Below are 25,708 nucleotides of genomic sequence, written 5' to 3'. Positions count from 1 at the left end.
TGTTAATCACTTCTTAGTGTTGCTTTCATTAATTGTGCCGTGATTCCATCCTTGAAGTAGCATTTCCACTGCTAATCATTTGCTTACTGGTTTGGGTGTGTCTGGCTTTCACATCTCACATCTTCCTCTGATCTTCCCTGGACATCGGGGATTTGGGGAAGTTGTATCAGCATAACCCCAGTAAGTTTATAAATTACTGAATGCCTTGCTCTTTTCAGGCTTCAAATGTGGTTGGGTCAACTCAACAAACATTGGAAAACAGCATGTCTGGCATATCAACTTCTGCTTCCCATTTACCTTCTGAAAGCGAAAACCAGCAGCAAATCCAGCCCAAGGTGTACAACCCAGAGACCCTGAGCACGATCCAAACGCAGGACATTTCCCAGCCCGGCAGCTTCTCCGCAGTGTCCACCCCGGGCCAGCTGCAGAACAGCGATGCCCTGCTGCAGCAGGCTGCGCAGTTCCAGACGAGGGATTCGCAGCCCAGGGAGGTGCTGCAGTCGGATGGCACAGTGGTGACTCTGTCACAGCTGGCTGATGCCTCACAGCAGCAGCAGCCGACGCTCTCGGAGCCGGCCCAGGCCCTGCAGCAGCAGATTTCCTCGAGCATCTTCTCGTCGGCCAGCGGCGTGAGTCAGCTCCAGAACACCATCCAGCAGCTCCAGGCTGGGAACTTCCCCACCAACACCGCCACGGGCAGCAACAGGAACGTTGACTTGGTGCAGCAGGTTCTGGAAGCTCAGCAGCAGTTATCTTCCGTTTTGTTTTCGGGCTCAGACAGCAGCGAGGATGTCCAAGATCAGCTGAATGCAGATATCTTTCAGCAGGTCAGCCAGATACAGAACAGTGTAAATCCTGGGATATTTTCCTCCTCAGACACAGCTGTCCATTCCAGACCGGAGAACCTTTTGCCTGGACGAGCTGAGAACGTTCACTCCCAGCCTGAAGGTGCCCTGTCCAACCAGCAGCAGCAGCAGCAGCAGCAGCAGGCCATGGAGACGTCGGCGGCGATGGTGATGGGGATGCAGCAGAACATGTGCCAGGCGGCCACGCAGATGCAGTCGGACCTGTTCTCCTCCACCACGTCGGGGAACGGAGCCCTGCAGCAGTCCCCGGTGTACCAGCAGGCGTCTCACATGATGGGTGGCTTATCCACAAGTGAAGACATGCAGATGCAGTGTGAGCTGTTCTCCTCGTCCCCGGGGGTGTCCGGCAGCGAGGCAGCCGCCCCCGCACAGCAGCCGGTCTCCAACAACGGCCCTGCCATGTTCCAGCCATCGAGCTCTGCTGAGGGAGAAGAGGCCTCGGGGCAGAGTAAACAGATGCAGAGCTCTGTGTTTCAGACCATGGTTCAGATGCAGCACAGTGGGGAAAGTCAGTCCCAGGTTAATCTCTTCTCATCTACTAAGACCATGATGAGTGTCCAGGCCAGTGGGACTCAGCAGCAGGGCGGGGGTCTGTTCCAGCAAGGTGGAGAAATGATGTCCATTCAGTCGGGAAGCTTCATCCAACAGTCTCCACACTCACAAGCTCAGCTTTTCCACTCTCAGAACCCTATTGGCGACACTCAGAATATATCCCAGGAAACACAAGGATCCCTTTTTCACAGCTCAAATTCCATCGTCCACAACCAGACCAACACTAATTCCTCTGACCAGCTGCAGCCCCCGATGTTCCACTCACAGAATGCCATGGGTGTCTTGCAGAGCTCCTCTGTGCCTCAAGACCAGCAGTCTGCCAACATGTTCCTTTCCCAGAGTTCCATGAGCAACCCTGCCACTCAGGAAGAGCAGATGTCATTCTTTACAAGCCCAAATCCCATTTCTCCTCTTCAGTCAGCAACAAACACTGAACAGCAGGCTTCTTTCCAGCAGCAGACACAGATCTCTCATATCCAGAGCTCCATGCTTCCCCAGGAGCAGCCCCAGACTCAGCCTGCTCAGCAGGGTTTGTTTCAGTCCCAAGTGTCGTTGGGCTCCATCCAGTCCAGCTCCATTCCTCAGAACCAACAAGGGGCCATCTTCCAGCCTCAGCATTCAATTGTTGCTATCCAGAGCAGCCCCCCAGCTCAGGAGCAGCAACAGCAGCAGCAGCAGAACATGATGTTCAGCAATCAAAATGCAATGAGTACAATGGCCTCCCAAAAGCAGAACATGATTTTCAATCCAAATCAAAACCCAGTTACCAATCAGGAGCAACAAGGCCAGTCCATTTTTCATCCACAGTCCAACATGGCCTCAATGAACCAGGAGCAGCAGCCCATGCAATTCCAGAGTCAGACCACAGTGTCTCCTCTCCAGAATCCTGGCTCCAACCAGGCCGAAGCACAGCAGCCAACCATCTTCCATAACTCGCCCCAGATTCAGCTGGTCCAAGGATCCCCAAGTTCTCAAGAGCAACAAGTCACCCTCTTCATCTCCTCAGCTTCCATGTCTGCCCTGCAGAACAGCATGAGCCAGCCGGAGCTGCAGCAGTCCCCCATGTACTCCTCCCAAAACAGCATGGCAGGAATGCCAGGAACTGCTTCTCCTCCCCAGCAGCAGGCTCCTCTGTTCCACAACACAGCGGGAGGTGCCATCAACCAGCTGCAGAATTCCCCTGCCTCATCCCAGCAGACATCGGGAATATTCCTGTTCGGCATCCAGAACAGTAAGTGACCAGTGCCTCGTGCTGAGCTTTCGGGATAGAGAGCTGCCATAGAAACATGGAATGGTGTGGGTGGGAAGGGACCTTAAAGCCCATCCTGTTCCACCCCCTGCCATGGGCAGGGACACCTCCCACTGTCCCAGGCTGCTCCAAGCCCCAGTGTCCAGCCTGGCCTTGGGCACTTGCAGGGATCCAGGGGCAGCCACAGCTTCTCTGGGTACCCTGTGCCAGGGCCTGCCCACCCTCAGAGGGAAGGATCTCTCCCTAATGTCTAATCTAGGAATGATTGTGGTCTCTTAAGAGAGCATTTCTCTTCCTGTTTTTGGTTTCTGCAATACACGTTGGCTTTCTTCACGTTATTGAAGGAAAGCAAGGACTTTAGAAGCTATAGGGTCCAGAAATGTGTTAAAGTGTACTTAGCTGTACAAACCTGCACTTCTCCTCATAGCCTCTCTGGACCCAGCCTCCATGAGCAGTTCTGTGGGATGGAGAGCCTTTCTCTGTGTGCATGGGTCTGTGGGTGCCTGTGAGCCCCAGCAGTGAGAGGTGCAGGTGTTGCTTACAACAGGCTGTAGCAGCTCTCACAGGGCACACAGCTGGTGGTGGGCCGTGGTCGTAGCTGGGTGCTTTGCTGTGGGAACTGCTGGACTGTGCCAAGACACTGAGCTGTCCCTCTGTCCCCCAGACTGTGGTCAGCTGCTGCCCCCCGGGCCGGCAGCGCTGCCGGAGGAGCTGATGGCCATGGGCCAGCCCGGGCAGCCCCAGGGCGAGGCGCAGCCCGCGGTGCCGGCGCTCCTGTCCCAGCAGCTCCCCGAGACCCCGCCGCTGCCCTCAGCCATGGCCACCAACCAGAACATGGAGAAAATAGATGATCTGCTCGTGTCCTTGCAGAACCAGGGGAACAACATGGCTGGCTCATTTTAATTAGGCAAGTAAGTGGTGAGTTTGGGTCTCTGGGTTCTTTCCTGCCACACAGGAGATTTGTTCAGCCCATTTGTACCTTGCAGTGTGTGACTGTGCTTTAAGAGGCCAGCTAAAACACCAGTGAGGCTGAATTAAGACTATAGTACCAGAATGAAGTTACTAAAACCAGTCAGAGGTCAGAATTTGTATGAAACAGTTGAGACTTTTGTTCAATTTTCATACGTTTTGTCATCTGCCGTGAGTCTGGTGCTTTGTTGGGGAGGAGAGTGGATCACTGACAGCTTGGCAGATCAAAACCTTACGAAACATGACTGTAGTTTAAAAACGTGAGGCTTAATGAGTAAATAACACCTCAAGTCTGAACTGTTCTGAACTCTTCCCCCGGGTTACAATAATGTAATGTAAGAACAAGTTTTGGTGGAATGTGGCAGCTCCTGAGTGTGCCACATGCTGAGTCTGTGTTAGAAACAGCTGACAGCATCAGCTGTTGCTAGGAGACACTCTGCTTTTAGAAGGTGTCTTTTTCAGAGGGGGGAAAGAGCCCTTGACTACAAATGAGCACCAAGAACCAGGAGGACTCTGGAGTCCAGTGTAGGCTGTGCTGTGGAACTTGGGGCTGGTCTGGAGCTAAATCCCCTCTTGAGTTTTCACTGAAGTGATACACTTCATTCTCTAATCTAAAAGGGTTTGTATATGGAGTTGGGAGTCTCTCCAGAGCTTCTCTTGCTCCTCACCCCTGGTTCAGTGCCTGCTCACGAGGAGCACCCTGAAGATGAAGCAACTGCACAGAAGGAAGAGGGAACTGTGGTTAGTTATGCCTGACTTTTCTGCTTGTTTTCTCATGCAGAAATTCCGTGAAGAAAAAAAAAGCGACGATTCCCCAGATCCTCTCAGACCTTCCAACTCTGGATTAGGCTGCGTGGAACCAATTGCTTCTGTGGAAAAGTGGCCTCTTTAAAGAGCACACGCGTGGCCAGTGGCAGACCTGAGGCCATGACCATGGAGTTTGGGCTCCATAGGGCCAATAATGCTGAGGAGTTATGCTTTGTGTTACTGGGGCGTGGGGTTGGGCTGTTACCGGATTCCTAAACCTCATTACTGTGGGGGCTCTTGGAATTTAAAGCATATCTGGTCAGTTATTATTGTTGTTGGAAGGTAATCCATGTTACCACGTTTACTTTTTCCCTCCTATTCCTTCTTCACATCCTCTCTTTTTCCTCGGGAAGCTCGTGCAGCAGAAACAGCAGCTGCCTCTGCCCCGAGCTGTGACTCAGCTGTCAGTAAGTGAAGGGATCTCTTGGCTGACACGGAGTGGGAGAGCCAAACCCACCCTTTATGAATTGCAAGTATTGTTAACTGTAATAACCAAGCAGAGAATTGCTGCTGTAATAACCAGTTCCCATCTGACAATGAGATTAATGGTTTCCCACATCCCTTACGTGGAGCTGTACATAGAGCAAGGGTTTGGTGGCTCTACAGAATGAAGAAATGAAGGGGAACTTCCAGTTGATCTTAAAATCTTCTCTAAAACACCTTCAGCTTGAAAAGAGCATTCTGTGTTGCTGAGGAAGGGACTCCTCTGTGTCTCCCGCTCTTGATTGATGGGTTAGAGCTCTGTAAAGCCTCATGAGCTGTTCCCAAACCAGCCTTCTCCCTTTCATTCTTTCCATGGTTTTCCTTCTCTCCCTCAGTTTTGTATTGTGTTTTTAAAAAAAGACGTAAATGTCCTACTGGCTTTAAAGCTCAGAAACAGCTTTTAGGAATCGTTGGCAGTAAATTGCTTAGTCAGTAGAAGCTTTGACAAATAATCAAGGACTAAGGAGAGAGGAAGCAATTTCTCCACCACCTTCTAAACGCAGGAATCCCCCTTAACCCGCCACTTCCAGCTGTGACTGATGGAAAAAGCTTGGCTTTACTCCAAGTAGGGGGCAAATTGCATCATTTTTAAGCCTTCTTAAAACATCACTTCATCCTGAGCTGTTGCATCTTTGTAGCACGTGGAGCTCATTGCAGTTCTGAAGTGATTTTTCCTTTTTCTACCACAGAGCCCCAAGTCTGGTTTCTAGATTGTCGTGTTTAATTAAAGAATAAATCATTGACTGATGTTACCGAATGTAAAAACAACCCACTCCAGACCACGCAGGTGTATTGTGAGGCATGTGGATTTTTTAGGTGCTTCAACTCTCCGGACAGTGTGTGATCTCTCACTACAGCCTCGTTCAGATCCGTGTTCCTCCCGCTGCCGCCGGAGCCGAGCCGCTCCTGCGGCGCCCGTTCCGCCTCGGTAGAGTGTAGCTGGTATCACGTCATTTTTCATTTTTGTTATTTGAAATAACAAAAGAACCGTCTGTAAATGGTTTTTTTTAAGTTCCTCGAGTCTGTTTACTGTGTGTTTTCCCCTTAACTCGTGTGCGTAGTTGAGCCGTGTAGAGTTTTTGTTGGTTTTCCTGGATTTCCCCCGTTTGTTGGTCTGTCACGACGTTCACTTTCTCTTTCTGTCTCTCTCTTTCTCTCTCTCATTGAGAGGCATTGAATTACGTTTTCAGTAGTAAGGCTTCTTGCCGATATGAAGGGAACTTTTCAGAAAGAGACCTGCTCTGGGTCATTTAATTTTGAATACAGTTTTCAATCGTTCAAGTTTTGGATGGTTTATATCTAAATGTGTGTTTCATTTTTTTGGAAAGCTATATTTTGTATTTAGGAAATGGTATAACTATTTTGCTATTTGTACTGAGTGAGTACATTGGCATAAATATAAAAAATTTATATATATACATATATATAAAATATTCTTTTTGCCACACATTTTTGTGGTAAATTTGTGAGTTTGTCTGATGTTCTACCACAACGTGGCGTCTGATAACAGTGGGGTGGGGTGGGGTTTATTATGTCTTTATTGAGTATTTAAGTACTTTTTGCAACATAAATAACGTGTTCATCTCTCGCCATTCCATCAGGCAGTGTTGGTCCAGCTGGCCACGAGAAGCTTCGCTCTGTGTTTGGTGTGTCCCTCACTCACAGCCTAGCAAGGAAACCCAGAGGCATTTAGGATTATATAATGTATGAAATATTGGGGTTTCCCTCAGAATGAGCCATTCAGCTTTTCTTCACTCTCATTGCCTATTTAATATTTTAATACTAGCGCCTCTGTGTTTTAACTCCTAATTTATGATTATGCTCAAACGTTGGAAATTTTAATCAGGACAGAAAGAATTCCCCGCTGCATCATGTCCAGAGCTGCTTTAACCCTGACCCAGACTTTTTCTTTCTGTACTTTATTTTTTTTCCCCTGCTAAGACAAAACATTAACAACATCTTGTAATGGTTCACGACAGGAAAGCAGCAGCCCCCAGCAGTGCCCAGGTGCTGTGTGGGGCTGCTCAGGCTGAGAACAATGGACCCAACAACGTCCAGAGGGCTGTGGAAGTCCATAGCCACTCACTGGGAAAGGAACTGGTGGTGTTTGCAGGATCAGTGTCCCAGGATGAGCTGTTGGGTGTCACCTGGGGCTGTCACACACAGAAGGAGTGACAGGAACGATGGATTCGCTCGTGTGCTGCTTCAGTTTGCTCATTGTTCCGAAGGGCTGTATCCGTTCGTTGGTCAGTGCCAAGTCACCAGGGACCAATTCTCCATGGAACAGGATGAGTGCCCAGAAGAGATCCTCATCCCAAGCCTGCCACAGCTCCAGGGAAGGGTATGTTTGAATTGTGGGCATTTGAGGTCGCTTATGAAGAGAAGAGAGAAAAAAAAAACATACACAAAAAACCAACCAAGGGCTGTGCTATCCCAGCTTTCCCTTCTGGAAACACCTTCCTTTCCTCGTGTTAAATTTACCTGTTCATTTTAGGTCAATGTTTAAATGTACAACACTTTGAACATGTGATTTGGTTACAAAAAGTATTTGTGTGACTGAAGAGGTCGCTCAGCGGTTGGCGCGTGCTCGGGCAGCGGCTCCGAGGGTGGAGGGGTTGGATCAGCCCCAAAAGAGCTCATGGACAGGCTGCAGGGTGTCATGGCAGGGAGCACAGCCTGAGCCACATCTGTGTTTTACCAGGGGCCTGAACATTCACTTCTGGCATATTTAGCAGTTGAGATTGGGCAGCAGAGCTTCTCTATGATCCCTGTGTTCCAGGAGCACACGGAGCACTGGCATCGTGTCTGGGCCCTTTGGGTGCAGAGAGGCTCCTGAGGTATCAGTCTGTAAATCCAGCATCGCTGGGGGTCCCAGAGCACCCATTTGTGGGCACAGGTGAAAATTGAGGGAGAGGGACCTGCCAGCCCCCACCACATCCCCTCAGCTTTTACCCTGAGTCTGCCCAGAGCCCACCCAGAAACCACAGAGACAACACTTAACGCACAGTTGGAGCTGAACAGCTCCTCTGGCATGGAGTTACTGGTGCTTTGTGCTTAATTAACAGTTGTTTTGTTATTAATTGCCTCCTCACTGCCTGATCTTGCAGCAAGCCGAACACTTTGCTCTTATTTTAACACAAATCTAGTTCAAGAAATAATTCCAGGCTGGCTGTTCTGAAGTGGATGTCCAGTGTCTGATCAGTGACTATGATTACTTCTAATCACTGACAGGGTGGTTGCTTCCTGTGTAGTTTTAAGATAAACTAAGGCATGAGCAGTTAAACATAACTTTGGCAGGTTTTTACTGGAAGCACCAAGTCTGGGCAGCTGTGTCAGTGGACATTCCCCTCACCTGAATGAGCCAAACTTTATTTTTTAAAGTTTCTGTTGAGATTTTGATTTAGTATCTAATTTATAAAAGGAAAATATGTCTGAATGGATTTTCATTCCTGTTTTCTCATGCCTCTGCTTGGCAAACAGTTGGGTTCCTTTTCCAGGGGCATTGTGGGAGCACAGGGAGCACGGACATGGATCTGAGAGAGAGAAGCAGGAGAGAGGAGAGGGAATTGCTTGGCATGCTCCGAGCTGTGGGTGGAAGGTGAGAAGAGCAAATGCTGGTCACTGGTGACTTGTCATTAGTGCAAAACTGAGTTTCAGGGAGTTGGTGGTTTCGTGTTCCAGGGTCTCGGGGCAGCTCCATTCTGTAGAAGCTAAAAGGAAGCAGCACTGGGATGCTGTGTTTGTTCAGGGGGTTTGTTTTAATTTGGGCTTTTTTAGACTTTGGGGCTGACTGTGAGCACTTTGTGTTCCTGCTCAGACCAGCTGTGCCAGCTGTAGTGGCCGTGGTGCCCCGGGCAGGGCGTCTGTGCCGTGGCACCGGGAGAGGGTCAGCGTTGGAAATGGGATAAACGTGTCAGAAACAAGGAAGAATGCTGCAGGGGGTAAACTCTTGCAAAGGGAAACTGGTGGAATTCTCTAGGGGAGTGGGGGACTCCGGGGGGTTACACAGGAGGAGAGGCTTTTCCTCTCCCAATCTGTATAGGGATGTAAATACACACTGCCTGTATATTCTAGGATTATATATATGTATATAGAGGAGTCAGATTATTATATATAAATAATAGTAGGCACATGCATAGAATACTGTTATATTTACATTTTTATAAAGATGAAATAATACTCCTTTTCCTCAGTAGGTTTTTGTAGTAACTCATAAGTAGCTGTCTCACACCTCTCAGTCCTGGACGTGTGGCCCTGTTGGTACCGTTGGCTCCAGAAGTTGCTCTGCTTGGGAACCTCGCTGGTATCCGTGGGTTGGAAGCAGATGTGGCCACTTTTGTATTTTTATATCTTGTAGTTCATACTTGCAGATGTGGTTTAGGATAGAACTGGCACCCAGGCTGAGGATGGGCTTCCTGCAGCCCTGAGCATCCCTCGGCTTCCCTCGGGTAACCCCAGAGCCTTTTGCATCCCCAGTCTGGCAGCAGCTCATGCAGGCAGGGGTTGGTGGTGGCCCCCAGAGGGGCTGGGCTGACACCAGCCAGGTGTGTTGGATGTTACTGTGTAGCAAAGGGTCCCTGGTTGTGCTGGGTCAGGGAGGGGAAGCTCCTCTGCCATTCCTCTTTATTCCCATAAGGGCAGGAGTCTGTAAACTGATTTTTTTTAACTGACTCATTACTGCAGCAGTCAAAATGTAGAGAACTCCTTGAAAGCCAGTGAAGCTCCCATTGAATTCTGTCCATGAGGAACCTGCCACAACTGTGCTGATTTCTGTCTTGCAGGTTGTGTGAGGAATTAAATCCTAAGGATCGTAGAATCATGGAGCATCCTGAGCTGGAAGGGACCCACAGGGATCACCCAGCCCAGCTCCTGGCCCTGCACAGACACCCCAACAACCCCACCCTGGGCATCCCTGGCAGCGCTGTCCAAACGCTCCTGGAGCTCTGGCAGCCTCGGGGCCGTGCCCATTCCCTGGGGAGCCTGGGCAGTGCCCAGCACCCTCTGGGGGAAGAGCCTTTTCCTGATATCCAGCCTAAACCTCCCCTTGCCCAGCTCCAGCCATTAAATCAGGTCATAAAATCAATAGTGTGTATTGTGGCCACCATGACTTTTTCATTCCAAATCCACGTTCCACTGGAATTTGTCATGAGTGGATCAGACAGTGTTGTCCTGGTACAGGTTTTCTTAAATCACCTCCACCACACTGACAGCCAATGTCCTCATTTGTTCTCTTGGAGTTTGCTGGGCTGAGCCCTGCTTTTTCCAGAGATCTGTCATTTTTGCTGTTACACTTCTTTAAATTTCCTGGTAACCTTCACTGTGTGGGGACAGGGTGAGGAATCCAAGGATTCCCTGCTCACTGACCCCTCTGTTCAGGTTCCAAAGCTCCCACACCCGGCAGCCTCTGTGACACATTCCATCCCTCTGGGATGAGGGAAGGGTTCTGTGTTCATGTGACAGGTAAATGGCTTTGGCTTTGTTTTGGCCCTGGAGCTGCCCGTGGAACGGGACCTGCCCCGAGTGTCCTGGGCAGGACCATGGCTGCCCATCGGGATAACGTGTCCAGGGGGACGTTCCTGTTTGAAAGTGGCTCTTTGGGTGTTGCAGAACTGGGATCACATTCCAGTATCCTTAGCAGCCTTTTTATTCTGGATAAAAGGAGGCAGTTTGAATTACTCCCATCTGAGCTGATGCTGAGTTAAGCTCCAACCCCTTCAGAGCAGAGCTCCAACCTCTCTGTCCCTGCACCTCTGGTGGGCTCTCCCCTGCTTGCCAGATGTTCTGGGTGCACCCTCGACCGCTGAGCTGCCTCTTCTGTGTCCTGCAATGTGAAAGTAGCACCAGATACTCCTTCGTGCAGTTCTGTGTATATGGCTTTCGTAGGTGGGTTTTCCAAGCACTGATTCCCGGTGTTTTCAGTTTGTCTATGAGGGGATATTTTATTTGCATCTATGTTTTTAGCTCTCCTGTGATAACTTGTTGAATATTAAAAAAAATAAAAATATTTTGCTTCTATTGGGACATTTGTATACTCGCAACTATATTTCTGTAAACAGCTGCAGTCGAGAATAAACAATGAAAGTTTTCATTTTGCAGTGTAAAGTCTTGTGATGGTTTTTCCAAGGGCATCTCCAGAGCTGCCCAACCCAGCCTCCAAACTGTGACCGAGGGAACAGCTTCCATAGCCCGGGATCCTGTCTCTGAGGGACTGGGGGAGACACAGAGGCTGCCCCAGGGAGGTGAGGCCAAGAGTCCAAAGCAAAGACGCTGGAAGTTGCCACCTCCTCAGCAGGATTTGTGGGTGCGTTACCCAATGCCCTTTATCTGCAGCTCTGACACACCAAAAATGCCCTGGGGCTGGGGAAGGCCCAGGTGTGTTCCCCTCTCCTGCTCCCACCCTGCAACCTCCCCAGGACCAGGGGCCACAGCTGGTACCAGGCATTTCCTTACCTTGAACAATTTCAGCAGGGTTAAGAAACTGCAGCAAGAGCTGGGCAGAACAGGCAGTTGTGGAAGATTTCAGCAGCTTTATCCAAAAAGCTTTACCTGAGTCTCCCCCTTCAGCCCTGGGCATTGCCTAGTGCCAGGGTGAGACACAACCCCCTGCCCTGGGCTTTTGTCTTTCTGGAGCTCATGATCCCATGGGGCAAAACATCAAAGAAATCCTCCCTTCCTCTGTCCCAGCCTCCTTATCCCTCGAGGCTCAGAGCAAGGCTCCCCCTGGCACAGGCACCCACACAAACGAGACTGAGCCACGGTGCTTTGGGGTTTGGTGTTTATTGGGTGACACAGCCCCTGCCCAGGGGCACCCAGGGCCAGCAGGGAAGCCACCCCACCCTCTCCCCCATGCTGGGGCCTCCCCAAACCCAGCCACCACCACCCCAGTCACGGTGGCCCTCTGGGCACCAGCGCAGTGCCGACAGAGCGGCCTGGCCCACGCCCATGCCAGGTTCTGGGAGAGGCCTTGCCCTGGTGGAGCCACCACGGCAGCCGGGCAGGCAGGTCCTGCAGGCGGGGCCCGTCCTGCCCCTCACCTCCTCTTCACGAACTTCTTGGTGACGGCGTTGGGGTTGAGGCGCCGGCGGCCGGCGCCCAGGGCGGCATCGCGCAGGTGCAGGTGCGCGGCCCGGCTGTGCACGTCGTTCTCGGCGAAGGGAGAGGCCCCGGCCAGGTAGTCGGGGTGGAACACGTTGGTTTTCTGCCTGGCTTTGCGGGACAGGCGCTGCTGCGGGAAGCGCTGGTCCTCCACCAGGTGTGGGTTGTTGGCGTGCTTCCCGCCCTGCGGCGCCGGCAGCGGGTACTGCGGGAGAGAAGGGATCAGCCCCGGCTCCCAGGGACTCCGAGGTGACCACAGGCCTCTGGAGACCTGAGCAGGGAAGCCCAGAAGCCCTGGGGTCCAGGTGCAACATCTGGAGGATGTTCACCGTTTGCTTTGATTCCCTCCAACCTGCCAGCCACAGGCTGGGCTCCCATCCCTGGGGTCCCAGTGGAAGAATTTCTTCACAGAAAGGGTTGTTAAAAATGGGAATGGGCTGCCCAGGGAGGTGGTGGAGTCCCCATCCCTGGAGGTGTCCAAGGAATTGACTGGACATGGCACTCAGTGCTCTGGTCTGGCTGACAAGGTGAGGATCGGTCACAGGTTGGATTTGAGGATCTTGATGGTCTTTTCCAACCTCAGTGAGTCTGGGATTCTGTCCAGGTACTCACCCTGAGCCCCCGGGGGTTCAGCACCTTGGGGTTGCGGGAGAAATGCATGTGGAGACTCCCATCGTCGCTGACACTCACTGCCACCTTCTTGAGGGTCTTGTTACCGCAGTGGGGGCAGAAAACCTTGGTCATGTCCGAGGTGGTCCTGTGAGGGTGGGACAGACAGGTTCACAGCTCCCGGGGCCGTGGAACAGGGGCTCAGCCCGGGAGCAGGATCAGCCTCAGCACCTGAAGCAGCCGTGGCAGCGCAGGATGTAGCTCCGGGCCCGGCGGATCAGCATCCCGTTCACGGCCAGCACGTGGAGACCCATCTGCAGCAGCACGTTCTGCAAGAGCAGGGACAACCTGGGACCCCGGGAGCTGGGAATGCCGGGAGCTGGGACTGGGCCCTGCCAGCTGGGGCAGTGAGAGCCCAACAGGCTGTGCACAGGCCTCTGGAACTGAGACCCTACTGGTTCGACACACGGAGCTGTCCAAAGCTGCTCTCCCCTGCCCAGGGACTCGGCACTGCCTTGGTGGGAGCAGCCCCGAGGTTTGAGCCGTGGCTGCAGCCCAGCACCCACCTGCATGGCAAAGTCCGTGGTGACACAGCCGACCTGGACACCGACGGGAGCAGTGTCGCAGTGCCCCGTGTCCTGCTGGGCCTGCTTCAGGTTGCTGGGAGTTATCCAGCCTTCGTCATCGCTCTCCTCATCCTCCTCCTCTTCGCCGGCGCTGGCCCCATCTGCAGAGCTCCGGTGTTCCTCCGGGTGTTCCTCCAGGGGCTCGGGGCTACTGGAGATGACCTGGGCCATGTGGGGGGAGGAGACAGTCAGGGTGGCACAGAGGGGTCGGGAAAGGCCAGCCAGAAATCACAGAGCGAGGACAGAAAGAAAACTCCAGAAGATTCTCACCAGCAGCTCCCGCAGCTCCTCCTCGATGCTGGGCAGGGGCGGCCGCCAGTACAGGAAGGATCCGAACTCGTCGCTGTCCGGCGGGGCCGGGCCGCTGCCGGGGCTGGGCTGGCGCGGGCCCTTCCCCGCGGGCTTGTGCTGGGGGCACAGCACGGGGAACCCTCACCCGGGGCTCCGAGGGGCCGCACGCCCTCGCCCTCCCTCCGGGCCTTACCTTGGCGGGCAGGTGGAAGCCGGCGAGGTGCAGGGGGGCCTCTGGGTGCCGCGGGGTGGAGCTGAGCCGCACCTGGGGAGCGGCACGGGGCGTCGGCGGGGCCGCTGGAACCGGGGCCCCGTCCCCGGGCCGATCCTACCTTGTCCTGCGGCTCCCAGCGGAGGCAGCCGGGGCCGTCGATCTCGGCCTGGAGCTGGCATGTGAGGGCGAGCACCTGCAGGTCGGCGGCCGACAGGCTCGGGTAGTCCCCGGTCTTCTTGGAGAATTCGGTTACTGCGGGCGGGGAACAATGGCACCGTCGGGCCGGGCCGGGCCGGGCTGCGAGAGCCGGGCGGGGCGGGGCCGGGCCGTGGGGCCGAGGGAAAGGAAGCGGTGCCCCGCGCAGGACGGGAACCGGGGCCTGCCCGGCACTCACCGAGGCGCAGCAGCTCGGGGCGCGGGCGGCGGACCCGCAGCTCGCAGGGCAGCGCGGCGAGGCGGCGGCGCGCGGGCCGGTCGCGGATCTCGGCCAGCACCTCGGGCACGGTGTACAGCGCGTCTGCGATGTCCTGCGGGCAGCGCAGTCACACCTGCCCGTAACCCCTCGTCCTCCCCGCCCCTCCGATATCTCCCCGATGTTTCCCCGGTACCTGCAGCGGGGCAGCGCTCAGGAACGCGCCCGTGTCGGCCACGACGTGCGGAACACGCGCCATGTCCGCGTGCCCCATGGCCCACCCGGGCCGCCGTCCAAGCGCCGCGGGAAGCACAGCGGGAGTTGTGGTCCGAGCACGGAGCACGCCGGGAGTTGTAGTTCAAGCGGGGCACGCCGGGACCGGCGGCCGTGCCGCGGGAGCGCTTCCGGTCGGCGGGATCACGTGGCGGCCGGGGTCACATGACGGCGGGAGCTGGAGCCGGGGAGCGGGAGCGGAGCGGCTGCCGGTAACGGGACGGGGCGGGACGGGACGGGACGGGACGGGACGGGACGGGACGGGACGGGGCGGGGCGGGGCGGGGCGGGGCGGCGCGGCTCGGCTCGGCTCGGCTCGGCTCGGCTCGGCTCAGCTCGGCACGGGGGCGCTCCCGTCCGTCCGCCGGACAGGGCCTGCTGAGGCGCTCCGGCCGCCAGGAGCTGCTCAGCCGGTGCCGGTACCAGCCCGGGACAGCGGGGCCAAGGTGGGGCCCTTGGCCTCCGCCTCCTGTGCGCGGTGCCCGCAGCGCCCGGCCCAGTTCCGTGCGGGGCTGCGGGGCCGGACCGGCCGGTCCCGGGGGCGGGTTCGGTGTTCGTTGCCGGGGCGGCGGCCCCGCGGGTGACCCGGGAGGTCAGGCCAGGCTGTCGGAAACGGGAAGCCGGGGAGGGAAGGGAGGCCTCGGCCTTATCAAGGGGGATTCCCCATGTGTGGGGTGCGGGAGCGCCCCGGGCCCGGCCCGGGCCGGTCATGGCCCCGCTCGGCTGAGGGGCTGTGGGGGTGTGCGGAGCGGGAACAGCCCGGGGACAGCAAAGCTGTGCCCGGGGAGCGGCACTGGACACCGAGGGGTTTCTGCGGATCAGGGGTGCTTGGCGTGGCCGGGGATGTCAGAGCGAGTGACGGAGAAATGGTGAAAAGAGGAAATGGGGAAGAGTCAGGGTTTGAAAGAAGAAGGATGGCGACAGCCCAGGCGGAACAGGGCTGGGCACGGCCTAGCACTGGAGGGGCACGGCCCCGATGGAATCCATGTGATGTGGAGCTGGGGACATGAGGAGGAGGAGTATGCAATATCCTCAGGGAAGGTCGGGGTGATCTGCGGGCCGGGATAATTGGAATGGGAGTCACTGTGTGAGTGTGGTGAGTAGCCCCTCACGGTGAGGGACAGGAGGTTGGGATGTGTCCAGGAGCCCCGGCTGTTGTTGGATGGAGCCAGAACAGTGGTTGGACAGTGCCAAACGGGGATTTCCAGGCAGAGGTGGGGGCTGTATGAGACACAGCCAAGCCCTGGGGTGCCAGGCAGGTTTGCTGTGCTGGCACGGAGAGCAGAGACCCTGGGAGAAGGGATTTCACAGGGAATCTGCCATGGGTTGGAGCTCGGTACAGTTTAAGGAGGATGTAAAGAGAGAGCAGAGAAGAGGCTCCTGCACAGGGAGAGGGGCTGGAGCTGCTTCCTCCCTTTTCCTGCTTCCCCTGATCGGAGAGGGGGAGGTTGGCAGTGCCCTGGTCCTGGCTGGGCAGTTCTTGGCTTAGGGGCTGGGCCATGACCTTGGCCCCTGTCCTCTCCAGCTCCTGGGAATGGTGGGGAGGAGGCTGGAGCAAGCCCATGGCTGACTCCGTGATCCCAGACGCAGCGTCTCGTGCTCCTGTGTGATGTGTGACCTCATCCCTCCGCTCTGTGGTCGCTGATTTGGGCAGAGGCCCCAGCCACGTGTCCTGCCACCCTGCCTGGTGTCACAGTGTGTCCTTCCTGTCTGGGGGCGTGACACGATGGTCTTGGAGGCCTTTCCCAACCTCAGTGATTCTGTGGATTTGGTACCATAGTGAGACCAGGGCTTCCCTTGAGGGATGTGGCCACTACCCCGTGCTGTGACCAGCTTCTGTCCAGCCTGTGCCACTGCCATGTCCTTGCCATCTTGTTGGTGATGTGTGGGCTCACGAGTCAGTGTCCCACAGGGCAAGGCTTTGGTGGCTGCTCTGTCCCCCATCAGCACTGACCTGTGGGTCAGGGAAGCTTCAGGTGCCCAGAGGGGTGTCTGGAGGTGGCACTGCCCAGCTCGGCTAGCAGCGGTGCCGTGCAGGGGTTGCTCTCCCAGGGACGCAGCATTGTCTGTGGTGCAGGGCTGGTTTATTAGGAGAGGGAGCCTGTGTTTCCCGGGGGTTGCCCAACCCTTTCCCCGTGTCCTTGCCGTGCCGGGCACTCGCAGCAGCATCGGGCTGTGTTTGGGCTCCCTGGGCGCTGTGGGAGCGGTGCTGAGGTGTCTCCTCTCTCTGCTTCCAGCCGGGGGTGATGCCATGGCCGCTGCCAGCTCCAGCAGGGCCAGGGCCGGGCCGCCCTGCGAGAAGTCCCCGCTCTCCGTGAAAGGTGGGTCCCGCTGCCTCGCCGGGATTCCCCCTGCCAGGAACGTGTGTTGTGTGTGCTCTGCCTGCACCCCGGGCTGGGACACCTTCCCGGGGGCAGCAGGGGCTGAGGATGGCCAGCGCTGCCCTGTGTGCCGTGGGCTGGGCTCGGCCGCTTCCCCCGCCCGGCTGCCTTGGGGACGTGGCTCCGTGGCCCTGCTGGGGCCGCGCTGGTGCTCCCGTGGCCGCGAGATGGCTCCCGGCGCCCGGAGCCCCGTCCCCTCAGAGCCACGTCCCCAGCTCTGCCCCTCCGCAGGCACTGCTGGCCCGGGGCTGCCCCGTCCCACCTTGCCCCCGTGCCCTGGGGTCGGGAGGTGTCCGTGGGGACAGTGACAGTCCTGCCACCCTCGGAGGGGTGAAGCTGGGGATGGGCATGGTCAGGGCTTGGTGCCAGCCATCGCTGCCACCAGGAGCATTGCTCCCCACTGCCCCTCTCCCAGAACTCTGCTGTGAGTCATGGCACCCCGGGCTGGCAGGGATGGGGTGGGGGATGAGGGCAGGGGACAGGGTGTCTCATGGCTGCCTGACCCTGTGCCTGTCCCTGCCCAGTCGTGTCTGTGAAGCCCAAGGCCCAGAGCCGCCCAGCACGGATGAACTGCTACGTGGAGGTGGCCGGCGACGGGCTGCCCAGCGAGACCAAGAAGACGGGGAAGCAGATGGGGGTCTCTGAGCTGCTGTGGAACGAGGTCCTCACCCTGTGAGTCCATGTGACCCCTGCTGTGGGGCTGGCCCTGTGTGCCCCTCTGGGGACACTTGAATGTCACAGAGCTTTGTCCCTTGCATGAGGACACTGCCAGAGACAGCCAGGCTGGGAGGGCAGTGGGAGGGGGGGTCTCCCATTGCCCCATGTCCTTGCCCACCTTCCTCTGCTGCTTGCCTTTGGCACTGCCTGCTCCCCAAGCATGGAGCAGGCATGAGGCCACGGTGACAGCCCCCTTCCCTGGTCTCTGCAGGAATGTCACGGCTCAGAGCCACTTGGAGCTGAAGGTGTGGATCTGCCACACGCTGAGGAACGAGCTGCTGGGCGCCGCCTCCATCAGCCTCGGCAGCCTGCTCAAGGGCGGCGGCAAGTGTACGTACGGGGGGCCCGGGGCTGCGCTCGCCTGCCCGGGGCACAGGGGACAGGACGGGGGTGGCCGCAGCGGCTCCAGCGCTCCCCGGCAGGGAACAAGGTGCCGTTGTGTGCCCTGGGCCGGGCGTGCCGGAAGCCGTACCTGCGTCAGCCCGGGCGCCGCAGCCGGCTCGGAAACACAAACCCCGCTGCTATTTGCCGCCGTTTGCGGTTGCCAGAGCGTGGCTTGTGACAGCAGCTCCCACATAAAGGCGGCCATTCAGGGCTGGGGCGGCGCGAGTGGCCGCGCAGGGCTGGAAAAGGCGTGCTCTGTCTCTTCCAAGCAAAGCTTGTGAGACACAGACCTGGTATTGAGCAGGGAGAGGGGCCTCCTGCACCCCGAGGGATTCAGGGCTGGTTCAGACCCTCCCCGGTGCCGGGGGCTGGGGTGAGCTGCTTCCCCTGGTGCTGCCAGCTCTGAAACCACATCAGTGTCCCTGCCGTGCTGCTGTGGCTCTGGGTGGCACCAGGTGCTGTGGCAGTGAGGGACACATGGGACATGTGCTGCCACTGCTGTCATTTCGCAAGGCCTGTGGGGACTTGGATGTGTGCCTCGGCTGGCTCTGTTGGGGTGTAGCTGCCAGCCAGCCCCACAGCTGTGGGATCTGTGCCCCTGGGCACCCTCCCCTGCAGCCGTTATTTCCCGAGGTGTGCAGGGGCCCTGCCGGGCTCCCGGAGCTGCCGCGGTTCCCGCCCTACCTGCGCCTCCACGGGGGCACAATTGGCTCTTTCATTCCCAGCCATCCCGGGGGGCTGTGTGGAAAATGAATGGAAAAGGCAACTGGCTGTTCTAGGTTGTCTGTTAACATCCCTCAGAAAAAACGTGTCAGATTTTTCCTTGACACCGTGGGCTGGGAGGGAGGAAGGACTCTTAAAGCTGCAGAGCCTGCCCTGCCCTGCCGGGAAGGTGCTGCCTGTCTGCTCCTGTCTGCTTTCGTCTGCCCTCCTTGTCTGGGCTGACATCTGCTCCCTCCTCTTCCCTGCAGGCTCATGCTCAGCCTTCGTGCTTTGCTGCAGGTCTGAGTGGGCCAGAGACTGCTGGGGGCCCTATGGGAGCCTGGGAGATCCTTTCCTCAGGGGCTCCTCGCTTCCTGGGAAGAGGGAAGTGTGTTCCCTCTGCCAGCCAGCCTGAGGAAGGGGCTGGGTCAGGCAAGGTCGTGCAAAAGGCATCTGGGATTTCAAGCCATTCTGGGTCAGGCAATTAATGTGTGAAGGGCAGTGAAATGCATGTGCCCCCTGCCACTGGAGGGGCCTGGCCCTCCTCTCCCCATCCTGGGAAGTGCTCAGCCAGAGTGAGCCTTCCCCAGGGCAGCTCCTGCCGGGCAGCAGCCCCTTTGTCTTCGTTGGGTTTGTTATGGTTTTGGTGAGGCTTTATGAAAGTTACTGGTTTGTGAGTGTAGCTGTGGCCTTGGGTTGATGTTCCTGTTGTTCCCCTCAGCAGGCAGGACAGTGTCCTCACTGCTGGTGACACCTGTGGCAGTGCGTGCTGGGCTCCCGCCTGCCAGGATGGTGCTGTCAGCCCTCCTGCCAGGTATGCCTTACTCCAGGGGGAAGAGTCTCAGCTCTGAGGCCCGGAGCATGGAAAAAGGGCTCAGTGATGAGGCCTGAGCTCCCGGGAAGGCTGTGAGAGCCTCTGGAGCCAACAGCCTGGCTGTCGCAGGAGCTCCTGCTCCGGTGGGTCCAGCCCAGCTTTCGGGCTCTCAGCGCTTCCCAGCGCCTTGGCAGCGCCTGCGGGGCCTCTCCGAGCACCTCCCGCCTTCCCAGGGATTGGCCGGGGAGGTGGAGAGGTGGGTCAGCACTGGCTCAATCACTGACAGGAGCTGGAGCCTTCCAGGAGCTGAGCTGCTCCCAGGGCTCCCATGAAACAGCTCGTTTGCCATGGCACGGCCCCTGGCCCCGGCCCCTGAGCTGCTGCCTCTGCAGAGGCACCTCTTTGTTCCCGGGCTCTGGGAGCTCCTTGCCGCTGGCCCTGGCCGGCCTCGTATCCTGGGCTGTGTGGAGCCCGTAGTGGGCCTTGCTGGTCCCCCTGTGTGCTGAGTGGCACCACGTGCTAGGGCTTTACAGATCCCACAGAGTCTCTGCTGCTGTGCCCCAGGCAGAGTGGCTGGAACTTGGCCTCCTGGGATCCTTCAGGACAACAGCAGCAATTCCCAGCCTCTGGAAAACTGCAGCTCCACCCCATTGTGGCTGTGATGCCAAAGGAGCTGTGCTGTGCTGCATGTCCCAGCAGTTCCATGAGCTGGCTCTGCCATGGCCAGGATGTAATCCCACAAAACTGGCCATCCAGCCAGCAGGTCACTATGGGGATTGGAGAGTGCCCATCCCATGTCACCTTTTAGAGGAAAGGAACAGAAACCTGAGGCCCTCCTGGTTATCCCTGGCAGATAAATGGAGTAGGACACAGTTGTCTCTAAACCTCTGGTGGTTGAGGCTGGATCAGCAGCAAAGGCAAAGCTCCCCTGGGGAGACTTTCATGGGACACTAAGGATTATCCCTTCCCCAAAACTCTGGGTTCCTTCTTCATTTGGGGATGTCTGTGGAAGGTTTAACTTTCCCCTTGCTTGTTCCTGGAGGGACTTGTAGCCACAGCATAGAGTCATTCCTTCTGCTGTGGGAATGCACCAATGCTGAGCCAGTCTTCACCTGCTCAGCACCAGGGAGCTTTGATTCATCCCAGACAAAACCTGGGTGATCACGTGGAGCTGTTGGAATGGGAACTGGCCTTTGCATCCAGTGGGACTGGGCAAGGAGCTTGGCGCTAGCTTTGGGGAACTGAGAGACTGGGAAGCACTTTTTGGCTGTCTGTCTGAAAATCTTCTGGTATGCAGGTGTGATGATGGAGCCACCTCACACAGGGTCTTCCAGAGGAGCTGCTCGTCTCGTGTGGCAGCTCCCTGGGGTCAGACACGTGTGGTTCCTGGGGGTCCCGGAGCTGGGGCTCAGCCCGGGGCCATTATCGTGCCGGCTGCTCCCAGCTTCGTTTCGCAGAACCGTAAATCCGCTTAATGGGCTGGGTGGGAATTCCAGCTCACCTCTGCTAAATGGGAGCTCTGATGCTGCGTGCAGGGCACTGGAAGTAGCTGAACTGAGACCTTATTCAGGACCAAATCACCCCCCGACCCCCTCCCAAAATAATAATAATCCCTCTGACATTCTGGCAGCCGGCGGGACAGAGGCAGCCTTTGTGCTGGGCCCTTCGGGGGACCCGCCGTCGGTGCAGCAGCAATGTCCCTTTGTGCGTCCCGCACGCTGCTCGGGGACAGGGAGTGGAAGGTTCTGCGAGTGTTTATTTTCTTTAAAAAAGCTGGAGGGGGTGGAGGGGGGGAGAAGGAAGCCGGCTGGGAGGTTCATGTTCACATCCTCCACTTGGAGACACCTTGTCTTTGCACCTCGGCTGGGCGCCCGCACAATGAGGGCTTGTGCGGCCCCGGAGAGCGGTGCACGTGGAGGGGGATGGAGGGACCCTGGAGAAAATGCGGATTCCTACGGCTTGGAGGAGCCGGGGGGGAAACAGGGTCTGGATTTGTCCTGGTTTTTGGCTGTGCTCAGTAGCATCTTCTGTCTCAGGCTCTTAAAACTGTCTGTGAGGTCAGTTTCCCATGGAAGCAAGTGGAGTGCAGCTCCGTGAGGCAGAGGGGGAGACCAGGCTCAGCAGAATCCCGTGTTGGATGATGGTGATCAGTGACAGAGCTGTGCCCCCATGAGCTGTGTAGGAGACACCCATCTTCTTGGTGCTGGAGACTTCCCTCAGATCCTCGAGTGCCGCCTGTCCCACAGGCCTGTGTTCACCGCAGACCCTGTGTCACTGGGATTTGGGGTGCCTTGGAGAAGGAAGTGTCAAGTCCAGTGCAGGACAGCCGGAGCTAGAGGTGGGACAAGGGCTCCATGGGGGTGTGCTCCCATCCTCCTCCTGCTGGCCTGAGCCACACCCCGTCCCCGCATCGCACCGGGACAAAGCAGGTTGCTAAAAAATGGTGCCATTGTGTCATGAGCAATCCGTGTATAATAAAAATATTATTTGAGCAAATGAGTCAGGAAGCGTCTGGGCCAGTGTCCCAGGCTGGTGCAGCCAAATTTTTCTGGCCTTCTGTGATGGAGCCGGGTGTTTCAGTCTGGCTGGCACTGGCAGGCACTGCTGTGATGGGGTGGGTGCTGAGGGCTGTGCTGTGCCCCAGCTGCCCCCAGGGACCAGCAAAGCCTTGCTGAAGCTGCTGAAACCAGGCTGGCTCTCAAGGGAGGGAGTGGAGCTGGCATCTGTCTCCAGGAGCCTCCCAGCCTGTGGCACCCTCTCCAGAACCTTCTGTGAGTGTGGTCCAGTGCTGCAACAGAGCGTTCCTGTTTGGGAACGGCCCTCTGTGCCGGTTTTGTTCAGTGGAATTGATGCACGGGGATGTGGATGGAGGGATCCTCACCATCATGCAGGACCCTTCTTGCCCCGTGTGTCATCTCAAAGGAGCCGAATCCTTTGGCTTTCCTGCTGGGATCTGCCCTACAGCCCCAGCTCCTGGATCTGTGAGTGATGGGGGTCTCAGTGTCACAGCCAGGGCCCCTGGGGCAGCTGCAGCCCCAGGAAAAGGGTGAAGGGATCCTGAGGGGTGGTGAAGAAGGATCTTCCTCAGGAGCAGGTGGTGGGACTGGCCAGGGGTCCTCTGGCAGCGCTGGCAGGTGTGTGTAGGTGTGGGGCCAACACTGGTGGTGCTCGCTGGGACAGCTGGCCCTGAGGGAGTGGGCACATTGTCCTTTGGGGACGGGGGAGGCCTGGAGGAGCCCGGGAGGCTGACGTGATTGCTGGGGCAGTGGAGCCACCTCCACACCGCTGGTATCCCGGTGGTGACTGGGGGTCTCTTTCTCCATGTCCCGTCTGCCACAGTGGAGAACAGGCAGCTGACCCTGGACCTGCAGACGGAGAACAAAGGCAGCATTGTGTCGGGCGGAGAGCTGACGATTTTCCTGGACGGGCCGGCTGTTGCTCTGGGCAGCGTTCCCGACGGCAGTGCCGGCACGGAGGGTGAGTGCCCAGCCCCGCGCGGCCGCTCCGGACACCAGGCGTGGGGAGCGGAGCGGGGTGAGCGCGGCCCCGGCAGCCCCGGGATGGTGTCCCAGGGCCAGCACTCGCCTCCGCCCCCGCTGGGGCCCCAGCCCTGTGGGCTCCCGCGGGCGCGTGGCTGGAGCGGAACGGGAGCATCGACAGGCTCACAGCAGCCGGCCTGGGAGGAGCGGCCCTTCTCCAGGCCCTCCTCCAGCCTTCCATGCGGGTCAGCCCCTTCCCTCGCTGGCCGTGAGGGCTGGGGAAATGGTGTCTGCTGGTCCACTCACAGAGAGCTCCCCACGGCAGAGCGTGCGTGGGGTCACGGGCTGGTGGCTGCTCTCTCGGGGCTGCCAGGGGAGCAAAGCTTGTACAGAACAAGGGTTGATGCATTGATTTCCCTTGGCTCCTCTTTGTCGCTAGAAGACAAAACCTGTGACATCTGGGAGTTGTGGATGCAGCACTCTCCTGGCACTGCCAGCTCTGCAGAGTCCTGTGTTCTGCTTGGAGCTACAGAGTGCTGGGGGGCCAGGCAGTGCCAGGCTGTGTGGTGTGAGGAGAGCACCCCAGTGTGAGGTGGGGGGGTCCTTGGGTGCTGGGGGTCTGTCCTACAAGGGATGAGGCTGTTGTGCTTTTGGGGCTCCTTTCTGGAAAGTGGGAGGGAGGGAAGGAGGGTAGATCTATAGGTGGTTCAGTCCTTTTCTTCACCCGTTGTTCTTCCCCCATGCAGGGTCCCAGGTGCCTGGACGGGACCCCACCAGCACACCTGTGGCCACGGAGGGCTGGCACCAACCTCCCAGTACCAACTGCTCTGGCAGCAGACTAAGGTGAGGGTCCCATGCCGTGTGTCCATTACTGAGGGGCTGCTGTGGCTCTGTCTGGATTGTCCTTGTGCTGTGCATCCTGCTCCAGATCTCCCAGTGAGCCCCTGTCGCGCAGCACACGGGAGGTGTGGAGCAGGGGGGGCCTGAGCTGGGGGACAGCAGAGCTGGGAGTGCAGAGGGGTGACTGTACAGCTGGGCTGTGGCTGGCCTGAGCCTCTCCCAAAGTGTGGGTCTCTTAAGGAATATCAGGTCTCTGATGGCTCAGAGAGTTTCCACCAGCTGCTCCACTGGCAGCTGAAAGAATGGTCTCTCTAGGAGTGGGGCAAGCTGTGACCAGACAAACCAGCAAAGTGGGGTCCCTTCAAATGGGGATCACAGGAACCCCAGCTCTTCCCTCAAGCACAGCTCTGACCAGGCTGGGAAGCACAATGTCCCTCCAGGCATTGGCCACAGGGAGATGCTTCCAAAGGTCCAGGCAGAGCAGGAGGAGCAGAGCTGCAGGGAAATAACAGCTGCTTCCAAAGGAAGTGAGATGCTTGGGCAGCAGGCCATCCTGCACCTGGCTCCATGCCCTGCCCTGCCTCCTTGCTGGGCTGGAGTGGCTCAGCGCTGCTCCTTTTGGAGCTGTGGTTATTGAGAGACGTGTCACACTGTCAACAGAGAGTTGAATTTAACACCTATTTATATTTCCAGAGCATGGCAGTGGCCCAGCAGGCTGTACAGATGTTCTGGGTAGGAGTGTGGCTGTGGAGAGGACGCCTGCAGCCTGCCCGTGGGAGGTTCTGTGTGGCCCAGGCTCAGGAGCGCTCTCAGCTACAAGCTCCACACCTTGAGCTCTTCTGCTCCTTCTTCATCTGCTGGGCACAAACCAGAGTTGATGTTTTTGGCTCAAAAAGTGACCCTGTCTTTCCATGTTGTGTGTCCATCTCCCACCCGAGGAGGGAGAGAGATGGAAATTGGGAGCAGGTTGTGAACACAGTTCATGCCCCTTTGTGGTGGCTGCTCCTGTTGATTCTTGCTGTCCAGGTGTTAAAGCCTCCCCAGGGGTGGGAAGTGCTCGGTGACCTGACTGAGCTGGGCTTGGCAGGCACTTAGCAGCTCTCAGGAGGTGCTAGAAAACCTGCAAAGAAAATTCTAGTTTGGGAGGCTGAGCCCGGGCACTGCTTGTGGCCCATTCCCCGCTGGTTTCCCGTCGACTGTGAGGAGTTTCTGCTTCAGGTGTCACCTTGAGTGTGGTGAGGCCTGGCCAGGACTTGTGCAGGGCACCTTCAGACACCTGCCAGGTGTGCCTGCGATCAGTCAAATCCCATGGCTGCCCTGGTATGGGAAACTTCAAGCTAGTTCTCAATCCATGCTGCTCTTACCTGAATTTGGGGTTGTTCTGGGCATACCTGCTCAGTTTGATGTGGTGCTGCTCTGTGGGGCAGAGCACTGCTCTGCATACCCACAGTGGAGGCAGCTGCCTGCTCCAGAGTGGACTGTGGGTCCCTTGCACTTGGGAATGTTGTTTGATGGGTTGCTGTGTTTATACACAGAGCCGTGTTTATTTTCTTGGGCCTGGTGATGGATGCTGGCAAAGTCACTCGGCGGTAGGATGGGAAGAAAAGGGTCATTCTTTGCTCCTCAGCTATTTCTACACTGTCCCTGCAAGGGAAATTGCTTGGTCAGGGCTTCTCTTTCTTCTCCTGAACAAATGTCATCTTGGGATTTGCTGCTAATCTTGGTGGTTGGGTGTGAAATTCCACAGCCCTCTGTGCAGGGAGAAAAGGAGCTCTGGCTGAGAGCTGGGGCCATGGGTGCCACAACCCCTGTTTGTTGAGGCCCTGGCACAGGGTGCCCAGAGCTGTGGCTGCTCCATCCCTGGACAGAGCTTGGAGCAACTTGGCATAGTGGAAGGTGTCCCTGCCCGTGGCAGGGGGTGGAACGGGATGAGCTTTCAGGTCTCT

At 57.3% G+C, this 25,708-nt stretch overlaps 3 protein-coding genes across 10 annotated transcripts in view; 2 read left to right on the top strand and 1 right to left on the bottom strand.

Moving 5' to 3' along the window:
* The window catches only part of NFAT5 (nuclear factor of activated T cells 5), a 54,887-nt gene extending 47,560 nt beyond the window's left edge, over window positions 1-7,327 (top strand). For 5 of the 7 annotated variants that reach the window (XM_048316987.1, XM_048316983.1, XM_048316990.1 and 2 more), the window contains 3 exons: window positions 219-2,649; window positions 3,332-3,578; window positions 4,418-7,327. In XM_048316987.1, the coding sequence (XP_048172944.1) occupies window positions 219-2,649; window positions 3,332-3,570 (2,670 nt within the window). In that variant the 3' untranslated portion in view covers window positions 3,571-3,578; window positions 4,418-7,327. Of the gene's footprint in view, window positions 1-218; window positions 2,650-3,331; window positions 3,586-4,417 lie in introns of all 7 variants that reach the window. The other 2 variants (XM_048316984.1, XM_048316986.1) reach the window with 2 other exon arrangements.
* Window positions 7,328-11,684: 4,357 nt separating this feature from the next.
* NOB1 (NIN1 (RPN12) binding protein 1 homolog) lies at window positions 11,685-14,546 on the bottom strand. Its single transcript, XM_048316491.1, has 9 exons — window positions 14,370-14,546; window positions 14,156-14,288; window positions 13,880-14,013; window positions 13,741-13,812; window positions 13,527-13,664; window positions 13,197-13,418; window positions 12,862-12,959; window positions 12,634-12,778; window positions 11,685-12,226 (listed from the first exon to the last, which is right to left on the bottom strand). The coding sequence occupies exons 1-9, from the start codon at window positions 14,445-14,447 to the stop codon at window positions 11,957-11,959; spliced, it is 1,290 nt and encodes a 429-aa protein (XP_048172448.1). The 5' UTR covers window positions 14,448-14,546; the 3' UTR covers window positions 11,685-11,956.
* A 24-nt stretch (window positions 14,547-14,570) lies between these two features.
* Window positions 14,571-25,708, top strand: part of WWP2 (WW domain containing E3 ubiquitin protein ligase 2) — a 32,417-nt gene continuing 21,279 nt past the window's right edge. Inside the window, exons 1-6 of one of the 2 annotated variants that reach the window (XM_048316489.1) lie at window positions 14,571-14,658; window positions 16,683-16,766; window positions 17,351-17,498; window positions 17,755-17,873; window positions 22,783-22,920; window positions 23,669-23,765. In XM_048316489.1, the coding sequence (XP_048172446.1) occupies window positions 16,697-16,766; window positions 17,351-17,498; window positions 17,755-17,873; window positions 22,783-22,920; window positions 23,669-23,765 (572 nt within the window). In that variant the 5' untranslated portion in view covers window positions 14,571-14,658; window positions 16,683-16,696. Of the gene's footprint in view, window positions 14,659-14,794; window positions 14,892-16,682; window positions 16,767-17,350; window positions 17,499-17,754; window positions 17,874-22,782; window positions 22,921-23,668; window positions 23,766-25,708 lie in introns of those variants that run through there. The other variant, XM_048316490.1, reaches the window with a different exon arrangement.

Source organism: Corvus hawaiiensis, chromosome 12 (genome assembly GCF_020740725.1).
Source record: "Corvus hawaiiensis isolate bCorHaw1 chromosome 12, bCorHaw1.pri.cur, whole genome shotgun sequence".
NCBI classification, from domain to species: domain Eukaryota; kingdom Metazoa; phylum Chordata; class Aves; order Passeriformes; family Corvidae; genus Corvus; species Corvus hawaiiensis.
Note: the sequence above shows the minus strand (reverse complement) of the source record. Positions and strands in the feature narration are given on the sequence as shown.

What these genes read in the sequence shown, in the direction of transcription:
- NOB1 (XM_048316491.1), bottom strand. Translation starts at nt 14,447, where the DNA reads ATGGGGCACGCGGACATGGCGCGTGTTCCGCACGTCGTGGCCGACACG. An exon ending in TGAGCGCTGCCCCGCTGCAG is followed by an intron (nt 14,289 to 14,369) that starts GTACCGGGGAAA and finishes CGCTGCCCGCAG; the next exon opens with GACATCGCAGACGCGCTGTA. An exon ending in CCCCGAGCTGCTGCGCCTCG is followed by an intron (nt 14,014 to 14,155) that starts GTGAGTGCCGGG and finishes CCCCGCCCGCAG; the next exon opens with TAACCGAATTCTCCAAGAAG.